General features: G+C 32.9%; 1 protein-coding gene across 5 annotated transcripts in view; it reads right to left on the bottom strand.

Annotated features, from left to right (window-relative positions):
• Positions 1 to 4,873: 4,873 nt before the first annotated feature.
• Positions 4,874 to 17,319, bottom strand: part of LOC143063934 (transient receptor potential cation channel subfamily V member 5-like) — a 66,275-nt gene continuing 53,829 nt past the window's right edge. For 4 of the 5 annotated variants that reach the window (XM_076236386.1, XM_076236388.1, XM_076236389.1 and 1 more), the window contains one exon: positions 4,874 to 7,900. In XM_076236386.1, the coding sequence (XP_076092501.1) occupies positions 5,103 to 7,900 (2,798 nt within the window). In that variant the 3' untranslated portion in view covers positions 4,874 to 5,102. Of the gene's footprint in view, positions 7,901 to 10,763; positions 10,942 to 17,319 lie in introns of those variants that run through there. The other variant, XM_076236385.1, reaches the window with a different exon arrangement.

Consider the following 17,319-nt stretch of genomic DNA (forward strand, 5'->3'; position numbering starts at 1 on the left):
ATGGTGTTATCTCGGTATCGTGTTATAAAAATGTTTGTCATAAAGTTGTCACATGAATAGACGTAAAAAAAAATCTTATGTGGCTGCATGGTAAATAACATAATCATCCTTTACAACAGAAAAACATAGCTGATCTGAAAGGTACGCAATCTACTTGAAACTAAACTGCATGTACTGTGTTACACACAATTCTAGATAAAGCAGACTCAGGGATTTTTTAAAAAATTTATGTGAAAGAACAAAAAATAAAAAATAAATCGTGAATTAGCCTTAAACACAGAAGAGGATTAAAATTTAGACACACGTCGTTCCATACCATTGCTGTTCAGTTGATGGGAAGAAAAACAAGTTTCGTTTCGTTAATGTTCTGAAATGTCAACATAAGAAGGAGGGGATATACAATGAAAATGAAGCTAAATTGGGATAAATAAATTTCGCTTTCTGCAACATTATATTTCATTTGAATTTGCATTCTAATTTCTTAATTACTAAGACTATATGTTATTACTGCCCGTGATACTCACACTTTCCCTGATTATAGAATAACTGGTCTGATTAACAAAATAACCCATAAATATTAGAACTTGTACCTAGTCCTATAATTTACATTGGAAAATAAAGTTTGATAGATATATTCCTACTCGTACTCTGTTGCCAATATATCACTAATATTGATTCATAACGTGTAAATCTTTACAAACTCATAAAAAGGGTAGCAGGTCGCATTTATAACATGACGCTACCTACATTACACAATTTATACATATTGATCAATAACTTCCCTAATCAATTGCGAAAAGTCGGAAATTTTTAAGTCTCTGTCTGTCTGTAAGATAAAATGGAAAGACATTAGAGGTATGAATCTAATACACTACACTTGGCTTGAAAGTTACACATTCAGTGTACTATATTTCAATAGAAATGACACAAGTAAATTCACGAAGGGTCAATATTAACCCTATCCTTCCGTATTTTTTAACTTAATTCAAACGAAAACACATAAAGTACATAATCAACAAGTCCTGAGGCGGAATGTTCTAGTTTGAGCCATTTCAGAATAGATGAGAAAGTCAAGATATGAAAAAATATACATTTTGATGATGTCAGTTTAGAATGCTTAAGGTATATCAAATTGCTGGGTTTTTTTTAAATTACACAGTATGATTCATATTTTTACTTAAATAGAAAAAAGGAGATGTGATATAATTTTATCCACGTATGGATTTCTGTTCAAATTTAAAAATAAATTATATCTAAAAAGAATTCTTGAAGTATAGAATGGTGAATACTAGTTTAAAGTTATGCACTTTATTTTGTGTTACGTTAATGTCAGTTTTGTCAATATTTTAGTAAAATTTGATGTTGACGATAGAGTGTTGATGGTCTAAATGTCAATTATATTCACTTATTTTCTAGCCGCCGAGCGATAAAAAGATTTGCATATTTATGAAGACGTCATTCCTCCCATCTGCATGATACCAGATGTTTAAAGTCTGAAACCTTTTGCTTTTTTGTTGCGAACTGCTGTCTCCCTTTAATAATAAACTTTCTTGCAGAACACTCAGAAGTCCATCTTTAGTTTTGATAGTCTAAAAAGCCATTCTCATGTTTAACTCTCTTCCATATTCTACTGGTCATGACTATACTTGATGAAGATATACCCGTTGAAAATGTTAATCAATATATATCGAAATTTTTGGTCCTCGAAGCTTTTCAAATTTGTACTTTATTTGGCCTTTTAAACTTTTTTTTTATTCTAGCGTCACTGATGAGTCATGTAGATGTACAAACGTTTAATCATATAGTATTTGTTATGATGATTGAATGCACATACTGAATACATTAACCTTTTTGCGCATAAATAATTACGTAATTTCATAAGTCGATACACGAAGTATTTGCCTCTGGGATTAAGGAGTCAGTTATATTAACTGGGGTTTAATTCAGAACATCCCACTTAAATAGTAAATAGTATATACTAGTAACATATATTAACAATATTATCTTCAACTAAAATGGTGAACAATGCAACAATTTGGCACACAATTTTACAAATACAAAATACTGATCTTGTATTAAACAGAAATCTGACAAATACTGAATGAATACTTTCCTAAAAAAATAAACGTAATGCATCTGGCAAATCACAGTCGTACATGTATAGATAGAAAAATAAAATGCACTATAAAATATCTACTAAATACCAATGCGAAAATGGTAGAAACTAATGATAATGTTTTAAAACTTTGCAGTTTGTCAATTCTAAATAATAACGAATGCCTATAACTTATTATATACCATGTATACCTAATCCTGTGATAACAAACATTAGAGAATATCCTACTCGTACCCTGTTGCAAGTATATCTCTGTACGTGATTCATAACATGTAAAACTTTATAAATACATAAATATGGTCACAGGCTACATTGCTGCTATGTATCAACCTACATTTCAGCATGAATTGCAATATGTAATGTTTAAACACGAACGTCCTAATTGACTGCTACATCTTTGTATATCAAATTTATCTTGGTCGAAGGATGTGGCCAATATTTTTTCAAAAGGATTTTTGTTTACAAATTAAAAAAAAAGATTGATGTATCAGAATCAGTATTGTATTTAAACCTTATGCACCGTAAAAGATGTTATACCTATCAATTTTAGAGAATAAAGTATGCCCATTGTTGAAATAAGAAAACAGAGGAAATATCTGTCAATGATACAAAATCAGTAGTACACGTACAATAAAAAAAAATTACACAAAATGCAAAGGAACAGCGCTTTCATTAGTGTTCTTCATCACAAAGTCACATCGGAGCCTTCATAACTGAGCAAAGAAATCTCTCACATCACTACAAGTTTAGGAAGGCTTTAATCAGGGTTTTTTATGCAAAATAATTGAGGTAGACTTTGTAGAAATTAACACTATATGTTAATATTAAAAATAAGATCATACTGGGTAGAAGTGCATATTTTAAAAATAATAGTTCCTACGAATTGGGTTTGTTTTGATAGAAAATATGGCTGCAATGTTTTCCATTGAACGTGTAAGTGTCTTTCAATCAAATCATTAAAACAGATAAATATTATGCACTACATGTTTGCTTTTGATCCATAGTACATGTTACATTTAAATAACCTTACTGATTATTTAGCTTTACCAACAAAGAAATAAAAAGACCCAAGTCCACCTCAGATTTAATTTATATACTACTTGTAAAATGCAAACGGCATTCAGCCAAACTAATCCTTTTGACAAAGTATTATCAAACTCTAAGTGTGAAAAATAACTAGAATTTTACACTTAAACTTTTCCACGAAAAGGTAGTTTTAAACATTGAGATTACAGAAAAATGATTTCATAACAAGTCTTCACCAAAAATGAAAGCATTGCAAAAAATAAATGTTCATGTAAAAACTATTCCAGACAAAAATAAAAAAAAACAAATCCTTGAGATATCATACAAAAGAGCACTAATATGTTAGCACTATAAGGTATAATGTTACATAATGTTATAAAACTACACAACAGTTAACAGTAATAACATGTCAATGAACTAAATGTTACAAAATATTATAATAGTTCTATGCACCAATCTAGTCATATCTTATTTGGTTGTATCCGGTATAACAAATAAATAAAAGCATCATTAAAAAAACAGAACAACAAAAACAACAAAAACAACAAAAACAACAAAAACAAATTCACATACACCTCAAACAATTCATAAAATGTATATGACCATAAACAAATAATATCAAATTTAGTTTGTTTTTATATCACAAATTTACCCTAAATTAATGAACAGGTTTTAAGTTCTTTTACTTTTTCATTTTTAATAGACAAATGCATCGATTCAAGTAGAACTAAACGGACTAAGTGCATAAATGTTACTCACGAAGTACAAAAGAAGATAGGCGACAACTGCACTGGCCTTGACAGCTGTTTAAGAGTACATATAAATAGGTGTGTGCATACTGTTGGTACTGAGTGCAAATTGATGATTAAACGGAACAAAAATAATAAAAGAATTATTTAAAAGCTGTATCAAATTCTGAAAATAGACATCAAATGATCTAAAGAATGACAACTTTAAATGAAAATAAGCCAGTTTGTAATTTATTGCTATGTAACAATCTTTTTTTTTATTAAAACTGTATACACCCGAGAATTTATGTGGGATTGCTCAAAACAGCTTCTACAATGTTGATTATTGTACAGCACCAAACATAAATTATTGTGGAAGGGATAACGTTAGGCATATGTTTTGTTCTCAGGATGATAAATTTGTCGCCTTTGTGTCAATACCAACACCTTTTGAATCACATACAGGAACAAGAAAATATTATCATAATCTTTCAGTCAGTTTAATTGAAGTCTGGAGCTGGCATGTCAGTTAACTGCTAGTAGTCTGTTGTTATTTATGTATTATTGTCATTTTGTTTATTTTCTTTGGTTACATCTTCTGACATCAGACTCGGACTTCTCTTGAACTGAATTTTAATGTGCGTATTGTTATGCGTTTACTTTTCTACATTGGTTAGAGGTATAGGGGGAGGGTTGAGATCTCACAAACAAGTTTAACCCCGCCGCATTTTTGCGCCTGTCCCAAGTCAGGAGCCTCTGGCCTTTGTTAGTCTTGTATTATTTTAATTTTAGTTTCTTGTGTACAATTTGGAAATTAGTATGGCGTTCATTATCACTGAACTAGTATATATTTGTTTAGGGGCCAGCTGAAGGACGCCTCCGGGTGCGGGAATTTCTCGCTACATTGAAGACCTGTTGGTGACCTTCTGCTGTTGTTTTTTTATTTGGTCGGGTTGTTGTTTCTTTGACACATTCCCCATTTCCATTCTCAATTTTATTACAACTCAATTTTGTTTTTATTTCTCTTCCCTAATTTTCACGTCCCTTCTGAAACAAATTATTTTCTTAAAGAATTTGAGAGTTAAAAAAAATATGAAAGTAAAGATAAAAGTTCAGGCTTTCAGATATTTGCCCATTGGCATAAATTTCAAAATGTTTGTTACGTACTTTAATAACTGGATTCATTAATCTTTAACCATGTCTAAAACTTTCTTTCATATCGAACGTATGATTCATTCACTTGCATGAGGATATGGTTCTATATCAACGTGGGGATATCCATTCGGAATGAAAAGTTCTTTTCTTTCAGGGCAACTGTTAAAATGACCATGAACATGCAATTTATTTTCGACGGGAGTAAGTAGTCCATCTGACCGCGTATAATCACTCGCCACTGAAGCAACAGACGGCGATTTTCTATTTTCCTTTTCATGCATGTTTTCCGAATGGTATCTTCGCCTTCTGCTCTGAGGCGATTTTTCTGACTTAATCAAATCTGGTTCGGAACCTAACTTTGCAGCCGACTGTTTTGTAATTATTTCCTCTTCCTCTCTCACTCTACTGAGATGCTTATTTCTTCTCGGTGATTTCTTTCGGTGTGAACTACTTACATCATCAATGCTTATAGCTGGCGTTTCCATTTCAGGTCGGTTCATTCTACGTGTTGTTCGTCTACGAATGGACGGTGAATATCCTGTTTTCAAAAGATAATTTAATGTTCCTTGATCAGACCGTAACGATCCGTCCATTCTGATTGGCTCTTTTTCTTTCACCGTCTTTTTCATAGCTTCTCGATCTTCCTCTGAAGCATATGTTGTTTGTAATGAATGTATTTTTAAAAAGTATCGACTGTAAATTTTATTTTGCTTTGAAACTGGGTCAAATCCACGAATTTCTTTCTCTGTTCCCGGGGATCCAAATAAATATCGAATGCAAGATAAACAAAATAGATCTTCTAGGAATAACACGACAGAAAGTTGTTGCAGTCGCCATTGTGGGTATCTATCTTCAAGAACCACTGCGCATGTCTGTGACATCATGGCTATAAGTGAATTTATTAATAGCACGTAAGTAAGCAAAGCAAACACTATGTAAAGCGCTATTGCTAAACCTGGGATTCTGGCTTGATTTAAAACTCCAAAATCATCCAAACCTAACATTAGTTTAAACATAGTTAACATGGCACCTCCAAAACTACTAAAGTGTTCAGTAACAGCTTCCTCGTATGCAGAAGTTTGCTGATCTAATCTAACAGCACCGACAAAGACGGCATACATGCCTGCGGTAAATGCAAACAACATAAACGAAATAATGACTGAAAATCGCAAAAGATCTCCTATAATGACTCTTCGGATCATTTCTGTGAAAAAACTAAATAGCCGGATAGCTCGTAAGAAAAATACGGAAAACCACCAACCAGCAATTACGGCTAGTATTAAAGCAATATTGTCATGTGTGCTTTTGGTTCTTGTCATGAAAAAGTCAACAAATAAACTTACAGAAAACGCGATTAAAAAGAATACGTATCCTAAGTTATGAAAAATATATCGAAGCGTATTCGGTCTCCTTTTCTTTGCAATCAGCAACAAAAGAACCATTAAGCAATAAACTCCACCACCAAGAACGACACTCATCCAGGACACAAATTCAGCAAAACTCTTTGATGCATCCGGAACAGTTATTTCGAGTGTACTTGTGTTTGAAGCAGTTTTGAGGGCATATAACTCGGACCTGATGACTATTTCCATGGTTAAAAACACGGTCATTAACACATGCAGAAAGCCCCAAATGAAATAAATATACCTTAACTTCTGCCATTTTTCAAGAATTATATTCTTTACTGGTATCGTTTCAATTATTCTGAAGGCAGAATGACTCTGGTAGTCGAAATCAAACATCATTTCTAAAATTGACTCAGTTTCTGGATTATCAAACTGACTACATTTAAAAGGGTTGCAATTTGTTTTTGACTTGATACTTGTACGAGAAACACCGTCAATATTTCTGGAAACCTTTTTACTTCCGTAGCCTTCGTTTCCAGTAGTAGTCGATGCCACGTGGTGATTAGCAACCGTATCAATTTCGGTGATATCATACAATTTTACATCAAACAGTCCGTCATGTGTGCTTACAAAGGAATAGACGTTTTCAAGATTAATTATAAATTGGAAAATTTCAACGACTCCTAGTTTAGCGGATAGTTGTAATGGCGTTAGAAATTCGTCATTTTTCAAAAACCAAACATATGAATCTTCTTTTAAGAAAATGTCGGTATCAATGCCTTGGTATCGACCATGACTCGTATTATTCTCTCTCATCCTCTCGATAAGGTATGTAAACATGTTAATAACATTGTCGATTTTGTTTGGATAAACAGCAGCGTATTTTACAAGAGAATGTAAAACAGTGTCCCCACAACTGTTTTCAGAATGCATATTAGCACCATGATCTAACAAGAGATCCACGATTGTCTCGTTGAAAGTCAAAGCCGCAACACTTAATGGTAGTTCACCCATCATTACCGTATTAGCAAATATCCTGCCAACTGCCGGTGTATTAATCATAGTTAATTTCGTCCGACTTGAATACTGCTTTCTCTCCGATTCTAAATTCGACGACGAAAGCAATAATTCTGTTACATTATCATCGCCTCTAGTTATCGCAATGTGAAGTGGTGTTTGTCCTTGGTAGTTTTCGGACGTTTCCCTTGCCAGAGACAGCAAATCTGGACATAATTCAATTATTCTCTTTATAATATCAAAATCATCTTCGTATTTTACGGCCATATGAAGTAAAGTCTCACTTTTATCTTCACCTTCGCGGTATTGTTTCATGCAGTGTAAAGGACTACATTTGTTTTCCATTATAGTGAGCAGTTCGCGGACTTTTTCGTTTGAATTCGCTTTGATTCCGGACGACAGTTCTTGTAAAAAACTATCAGGATTTGTATCCAGTAGTGTGATGAAATGTCTTCTTGTGTTTTTATCCATCTTTCGTCGTGTGCTGAATGTTTTTTTCTTGTGTTTTTCACCTGTAAATATAAGAAATCTAATTAACGTTGTCCGTACAAATATTTCTGAAATTCATAATCAAGTTAACATGAATATTAGTAAGTTATGCACAATAACTGTTTACAGTATCATTTGGTTTAATATAAAGTAAAGAAAATATATATAGTATTCGACTGAATTATAATAATGGGCTAATAAAATGTGTTGGTTACAACAACAACAACAATAAAACTTATATTGATAAAAGATAAAGATAGAAATGACAACAGTAGTAATTACGTTTAGCTCCTATTCTGTTCAACCCGAATATTGTTCTTAACATTGTTACTGATAAAATGTGTATTTTGTTTTTATATTGATCCTATCAGTACTATATGACCTGTGAGAAAAAGGGAATTTTTTTTAATCAGTCAGAAAAAAATGACTAATTTAGGACGATTTTTGTTTTGTTTCTTGAATAGTACAGTATGAATTTCACAAGTATGATCAAATATTGGAATAAAAATTAGAACGAAATGATATTTAAAATACAAGAATTTTCCTTTAAAGTATTTGAAGGTCCTTTTCAAAATATTTGTTTTAAGTGAACTATGAACTGGGTCCGAAATTAGGGTCAATTCATTATTAAAATAATCTTGTTCTCGTGTCCCTAAATCTTAAATGTATTTTGGGTAAAGGAATCTTATCCTATTATATATAAGTAATACATATGTAACATGTAACACAGTTTAAAATATGTTGTACACAATGTAAAAATGTAATCATTCATATCTTCAATCTAATGTACACGTTAGCAATAACAATTTTGAATTACAACAAAGATCATATGCGATCGGAACTTGCGTCTGAAGTTCAAAGTTTTAATCCTGGTATTTCTTATGAGTTTATGCAAAACCACCGGAGGTTCTTCCCCTATTGTATCACTTCTATTATTAGCATGAACATAATTTTACAATATTTTATTACAAGACTTTGAATTTTTTATAATACTAAGAATGTTCTATCTACGGAAAAGGTTACATTGGTTGTATTTGGCAAAACCTTTCGTAATTTTGTACCCTCTATGCTCTTTAACCTTTTACTTAATTTTGGTCTTTTTTCATTTTTTTTTATTCGAGCATCACTAATGAGTCTTTTGCAGACGAAACTAGCGTCTGGCATACAACATTTGAATCCTGGTATCTATAACAAGATTATTGTATCTACAGTAGCGGTACTCGGTTATGGTGTGGGAATGTTGAACAAAAAATATTCAGAAGTGGAAGTAAATGTTATCTTCATGCAAACAATACTCAATGGTCATTTAGTTAATGTGCTGTGATATTGCTATATATAAAAAGTAAAATCACAAAACTACTGAGCTCCGAAGGAAATTCAAAACGGAAAATACCTGATCAAATGGCAAAATTAAGAGCTCAAACACATCAAACGAATGGATAATCACTGTCATATACAATCTTGGAATATATATCTGTTTTATATTGTTTAAATGTATTTATGTTTTCAAATCAATACAGTGAAATGGAAAAATCCCGATCACTTGATACTATATATTTAGTATTAAAAAATCCTTATCACTTCGAATTCACACCCCACTTTTTATTTTTTAAGTCAACCTTACTCTAAAGTGCATATACCTGATGGCTAAGCTTCACTTTTTAAACTAAACTTTATAATGTTTATGCGCCAATTTACCCACGATGGCATCAGCAACCGCCTTGTATAAGTCAAATATACATACAGTAAGAATTTGGGATACAAATGCAAGCGGGTCTAAACATTACGTGACACGTTAAACATGTATTAATTGTCGGTGGTGAAGTTGTGATGGGTAATAAATACATGTAATTATGAATAGCTAGTTTTTTCAAGAGAGAAATAACTACTCTAACAGATAAGTTTCTTGAGAGAATTTCCTTTATGAACCACGTCATGCTAATCATGACTGTACAGTACTCAAATATTTGGTTATCTTGAAGTTCACACAATTCAGTATCTTGATCTTTCAGAAAGATATTGTTTTTGAATTATTTTGAGCAAAACTTAATATTGTCGCGAAATTTTTCACGGTATATTAGGTTAATAGACATTGACGTGAATCAAGACTCCTCAATCGTGGCAAGTGTGAATACTGTATGTCAGTTAAGCTCCTAACTACCCCGAATCTATGCAACCTAGGGATAAATTTTAGACTAACAGATATTGCCAAGAATTTTTCATCGGAAAACAGATTCTTTAAAAAAAAAATATGGGCTAAGCAGCCACAGACGAGTTAGCCAACATACTTAAAGTAGGTGTATTACTCATCAAAGTTTTATACTGCACCCGATGGATCGTTTTTTTTTTTCTCAGTCAAGGTAGACGATTTTCATAGCATTCTTTTATCGGGTCTCTTGTGAAGAGCTGTCTCAATCACCCAACTCTTCACACGAGATCAAATGACACAAAAATTAACGACTTCAGATAACCCAACGGCCTTCAACAATGCGCAAAGACCATTTATACCGCATAGCCAGTCTCGATAGGATCTGCATCACTTACCTTTCCATGCGTGCGATAACCCGCCCTTGATTTCGTTCCGGGGTAATGTTATTCTTGCTAAAGGTACAAATCCTTTCCATAAAATAAACAATTCATTTTGAGGCCATCAAGATAAATAGTATTTGCGTGTTGTTTTTTTCATGTTTGTTAACATTTAGCATATCATGACGTTGTGGTCGTAATTAATTAACTATTATATGCAAACTGTTATATGAACTTCATATAGATTTTAAATTGTAAAGCTTATGATAAGTCTATAATAATTAATTAATAACTTGTAACCTAAAATTATTTTCATACTTAGTATGGTTTTGTTAAGCAGTTACACATAGCCTATATTACCTGTCGGTTGAGATTTACTCCTTTTAATAATTTTTCGACTTTCATCAATTGTTACATATCCCTTTCCGGTTTTACTTTCGACACTACTGTACCCTCTTTCATTTTCTTCGTCCATTTTTGCAGTTTCTAACGGTTATTATACTAACAAAATAATGTTCATATCAAAGTTTAAATTTTTACTATATATCATTGAAAATCACTTTTCTACGGAAGCCGTAAGGGGACACACAAAACATTAGAAAATATTTTTTTTAATTCGAGATCACGATAAAACATTACCGTTTTACCGAGATCTCGATAAAAAATATATCGTTATCTCGAGAAAACGAAATTGTTATATCGAGATCTCGATAAAAAATATATCGTTATCTCCAGAAAACGAAACTGTTATATCGAGATCTCGGATTATTAAATCGTTATCTCGGTTTAATATATCGAGATCTCGATAAAAAATATATCGTTATCTCGAGAAAACGAAACTGTTATATCGAGATCTCGGATTATTATACCGTTATCTCGAGAAAACGAAACTTTAATATATCGTTATCTCGAGAAAACGAAACTGTTATATCGAGATCTCGGATTATTAAATCGTTATCTCGGTTTAATATATCGAGATCGCGATAAAAAATATATCGTTATCTCGAGAAAACGAAACTGTTATATCGAGATCGCGGATTATTATATCGTTATCTCGAGAAAACGAAACTGTTATATCGAGATCTCGGATTATTATATCGTTATCTCGAGAAAACGAAACTTTAATATATCGTTATCTCGAGAAAACGAAACTGTTATATCGAGATCTCGGATTATTAAATCGTTATCTCGGTTTAATATATCGAGATCTCGATAAAAAATATATCGTTATCTCGAGAAAACGAAACTGTTATAACGAGATCTCGGATTATTATATCGTTATCTCGAGAAAACGAAACTTTAATATATCGTTATCTCGAGAAAACGAAACTGTTATATCGAGATCTCGGATTATTAAATCGTTATCTCGGTTTAATATATCGAGATCTCGATAAAAAATATATCGTTATCTCGAGAAAACGAAACTGTTATATCGAGATCTCGGATTATTATATCGTTATCTCGAGAAAACGAAACTGTTATATCGAGATCTCGGATTGCTAGTTATCACGTGTTAACTGATAACAAAATGGCGGATCAAGAGGTGGCAGGCAACCCGGCGGAAGGAGTAAGTATGATTTGTCTGTTTCAAAGCTTGTTTGAATGACTGTTCACTCGATATGCATGATAAAGAAGCACGGAAAGTTACTTCCAATATTTGATGTGATAAGGATGTTTCACTATTATAGGTGCATTCACATAGGAATATATGATACGGGTAAGAAATCTGTATGGCAATATGTGAGTGAAGCAATTTCACAAATTCGTCAATTAGTCAATTTTTACACCAAACAAACATGTCTTATGTTGAACTTGTACTGTTACACCACTGTCCCAGGTTAAGGGAGGGTTGGGATCCCGCTAACATGTTTAACCCCGCCACATTATGTATGTATGTGCCTGTCCCAAGTCAGGAGCCTGTAATTCAGTGGTTGTCGTTTGTTGTTGTGTTACATATAGAAAAGAAGAGGGGTATGATTGCCAATGAGACAACTCCCCACAAGGGACCAAAAATGACACAGAAATTAACAACTATAGGTCACCGTACGACCTTCAACAATGAGCAAATCCCATACCGCATACTCAGCTATAGAAGGCCCCGATATGACAATGTAAAACAATTCAAACAAATATGTAACACATAAAACCAAAATATTTGTTTTTCGTTCATTTATTTATACATTAATTAGGCCCTTAGTTTTCTTATTTGAATTGTGTTACATTTGTCATTTCGGGGCCTTTTATAACTGACTATGCGGTATGGGCTTTGCTCATTGTTGAAGGCCGTACGGTGACCTGCATTTGTTAATTTCTATGTCATTTGATCTCTTGTGAAGAATTGTGTCATTGGCAATTACACCACATCTTCTTTTTTTATATGGTAATTATAAAAAAGAAGATGTGGTGTAATTGTCAATGATAGTTATCAAAAGTACCAGGATTATAATTTTATACGCCAGACACGCGTTTCGTCTACATAAGACTCATCAGTGACGCTCAGATCAAAATAGTTGAAAAGCCAAACAAATACAAAGTTGAAGAGCATTGAGGACCCAAAATTCCTAAAAGTTGTGCCAAATACGGCTAGACAACTCTTCACAAGAGACCAAATGACATAGAAATTAATAACCTTAGAAGTCATACTGTAAACGAACACGATCGTTTAATTCCTTCAGAAGTATTTTATAAAGCATTTTATTGATTTTATTATATTATTAAAAGCACTCACTGTTTTGGGCCAATAATCCGCGGCGACGAAAAATTCATATACTGTAGATCCCCTGTCATCTAGGTACTGACGATTGCACGTCCATGTTCAATAACGTTATCTGACTTCCAATACTCTTTCGTTAGGATTACAATTCCGTCCTATTAATCGTAATGAAGGAGCTCCAGGATATGGCATGAATTACTTCTTATACCAATATGCATATTTTGCGATGTACCTAAACTATTTCAGTCAAAAATATAGACCCTCAATATAGTTAGGAGATATGATATATAAGAACGATTTCCATCAACTCTTGGTAAAAAAAGATATACATATAATAGCTTTGAAAAGGGATTTTTTTTGTTTGGTTAGTGTCACAGGCACTTATTAAGTATATAGTAAAAAAATTATGAGACAAGTGCCTGTGGTGAGTGTCAATGTATATGGGTTCGTATATATATGGTATATGGGGCTTATAAAGTTATTTCTCTTTTAGTGTATTACTCAAATTCTTATTTTATTTCAAAGTGTTTTGTTTTGTATGTTTCATTTCTTGTTTTAATGGGACCATAACATGCATGCATTTAATTATGCGGCAAGCATGGTCATGATGGCCGTCTTGTATTGTTTATTTATGTTTTGGGATGGTTAACTTTCTGTTAGAAAGACCCGTCACGGCCTGTCTTTGAAACTATATAGGCAAATGCTCACATTAATCTGTCACGGCCGAAACAATGTGCTAATATGTCCTCCTCTACAGCATACCTTATTATATGGTGATGCTCCTTAGTAGGAGGTATTATACACATACAATAAGGTTCGTATCTTTCCCCTTTATTATACTTCCCATGAACTAGGTAAGACGTAAAGACATGTTAGAATATAGCGTTTTCACCACTATTTTTGCAGAAAGATTGCAGTCACTTCGACACATTCAAGATGTTAAGTGATCAGCCATACTCAGTTCTATAAAGGACCGACTATTTAAATCTAAAACAGGGGGGGGGGGGGGGGCTTTTGTTTAAAATTCCGAAACAAACAATTTTCACGAAAAAGATCAGTCCAAATAATTATGACGTCTGGCAAAGCTATTTTAATTTTTTTTTCTGGGACGCCTTCCTACGTCTATGACGTCTGGCAAGGCTATTTTAATTTTTTTTTTCTGGGACGATTTCCTATCACCATGATCACCAATGATTTGTATTGTCTTTAATACTATATAAATCCTTGCTATGACGTAGGAAGGCGTCCCAGAAAAAAATTAAAATAGCCTTGCCTTAGGAAGGTGTCCCAGAGAAAAAATTTAAAATAGCCTTGCTAGACGTCATAATTATTTGGACTAGAAAAAGACTAATTTGATAGAGGATCTTTTCTGAGGTGGCATTATGCTGTATGAAAATATCTTTCATACAGAATAATAATGCCACCTCAAAGAATAATTAAATGTTCTGGCATGATCTCACCAACGTTATAAATCCTTATTCTTACTGAGAAAAATAAATCAAATCCCCCCTCCTCACCCCCGCATTTCAAGTTAAATGGTAACAGGACCGTTTCACTCTAGTTACATGCTTGCCCTGGCCTAGGTCAGTTTGCGGTGAGTTCGTTCCCCCATGGATTTCGTTTGCCCTAGGTTCGTTAGCAATTAAAAATACTTTAATATTGAAGTCTTCAATTTTTTCTAAAAACCCTGTGTTAGTTATATCTTTAAAGTCATAAGAAACCTCAAATTAAAAAAAATTCATGCATATGTTTTTTATAACTAAATGGATAGTTACATGTATCATTATACAACTTATGTACATATACTTTTTTCTGAGGGAAATTCTGTAATTTGTCCACATTTAGAAGAAGTTTACTTATTATACCCCACGCAACGGGTTGCGGAGGGTATAATGTTTTTGACCCGTCCGTCCGTCAGTCCGTCCGTCAGTCCTGTTTCTTGTCATCGCAACTCCTCTCAAACCACACAACAGAATTTCACGAAACCTTTTCAGATAATAAGGACATACTATGTAGTTGTGCATATCGACGGGAAATTGCGATTCAATTTTATTTCTAGGAGTTACGCCCCTTTGAACTTATTTACTTTAATGTACTACTGCAACTGTTTGTCATCGCAACTCCTCTCAAACCACACAACAGAATTTCATGAAACCTTTTCAGATAATAAGGACATACTACGTAGATGTGCATATCGACAGGAAATTACGATTCAATTTTTTTCCAGGAGTTACGCCCCTTTGAACATATTTGCCCAATATACTACTGCAACCTTTTGTCATCGCAACTCCTCTCAAACCACACAACAGTATTTCATGAAACCTTTTCAGATAATAAGGACATACTTTGTAGATGTGCATATCGACAGGAAATTATGATTCAATTTTTTTTCTAGGAGTTGCACCCCTTTGAACTTATTTGTTTCAATGTACTTCTGCAACAGTTTGTCATCGCAACTCCTCTGAAACCACACAACATAATTTCATAAAAACTTTGTAGATAATAAGGACAAACTATGTGCATATTGACAGGAAATTATGACTCAATTTTTTTTTTTTATACAATATTTTTTTCTTACACATATTTTATTTCTCCAATGACAATGTGGGGACGTGGGGTATGTGAGCGTGCTCACTAAGGTTCTTTAATTTTTAATTGCTTGCTTCCAGGAAGCAATTCGCCGATATATTTTCCATATGCATAGTGACCTGAGCGTAACCCTCCTCTTAAAAATCTGATGATCGCAATATGCAAGGGTCTGTCATTAAAATAAACAATTATCTAATTGTACATGTTAAAAACGTGCTCAATACCCATGCTTTTTGTTATTTGTTTACTATAAGGTGACAATCGGTAAACTTCGGCTTTAAAACACGGCATTTAGTGAGCAGCCGTATTTGTTAAATCATAACAGACAGAGAGAAAAAAAATTGACAATTATACGATATATTTGCGTAAAAAATGACAAAATCGTGCACCATGCATTCCATGTGCACAGAGTTCTAAGTTTATGATATATACATGCATTGGTTCAAGAATTGGATAAACATTATTTTTCACCACTCACTGGTTTCATATGACTTTAAGATCACCTTCTGTGTTTAAAAGCAGATTTATCTCATTTGGAAAGGAATATGAAAGAAAAAAATTATACATTTTTAATTTGTCTTATTATATTAAAAAAAATTATCAAACAAAGGAATCTTAAATTATTGATAATCCCTGAAATAATATTAGGGAGTTTGTAGAATAATCATTCAAATGTTCAGTGAGTGTAAAATCAGTCATTTTCAGGGATTATATATAATTACTAATGATTTCAGTGATTCTACATATTCCCTGAAAAATCAGGGATTCTACATAATCCCTGATTATATAAATTCACTGTAACATAAATATACATAGACATGATAGATATAGGAAGATGTGGTATGAGTGCCAATTAGACAACTCTCCATCCAAATAACAATTTATAAAACTAAACCATTATAGGTCAAGGTAGGGCCTTCAACATGGAGCCTTGGCTCACATGGAACAGCAAACTATAAAGGGCACCAAAAATTAGTAATGTAAAACCATGTATATATGAAGAGGAAATACATGGTGTCTGTTCTCTCTGAGTTAATGAATAAAATGTATAAATGTAAGCAAATACAGAACGCGATAAGTCAAGGCACACCTTGATTTAAAGTCTCAATACAGTAAAACAAATTTATGAAGGGAAAAAAAATCACAAAGCACACAAACGTATATACATGTAAAACAATTGAGACATGTTAGACAATACAATAAAATTGTATCACAGTGATTATATAACTTACAGATAAATTAAATGATAGAAAATATACAGCAAAAACAAGATAAAAAGTTGGTGAAATTTCCAACAAACAATAAAATATATGAAACATGTATGAAAAATCAGCGTGAACAGACCTAGGACGAAATAGGACGAACAAGAAGTAGAGTGAACAGGTCCTAGGGCAACGTGAATTAGAGCAAACAGACCCGGATTCAAGTTCAAATAAAGGACCGACCATTTAACTTCAGGGGGCCTTGTCCGGAAATAAATATTTATAATATCCTGAAATTTGAGGGAAAAAATTATTTGTCCAGGAAGGGTGGAATAAACTGATCTCAACATGCTCAAAGAGAAAATTTGGCCTCCAAGGTACAGACCATTTAATTTTTTCTTAGATAAAATTA

This window comes from Mytilus galloprovincialis, chromosome 2 (assembly GCF_965363235.1).
Source record: "Mytilus galloprovincialis chromosome 2, xbMytGall1.hap1.1, whole genome shotgun sequence".
Lineage (NCBI taxonomy): Eukaryota > Metazoa > Mollusca > Bivalvia > Mytilida > Mytilidae > Mytilus > Mytilus galloprovincialis.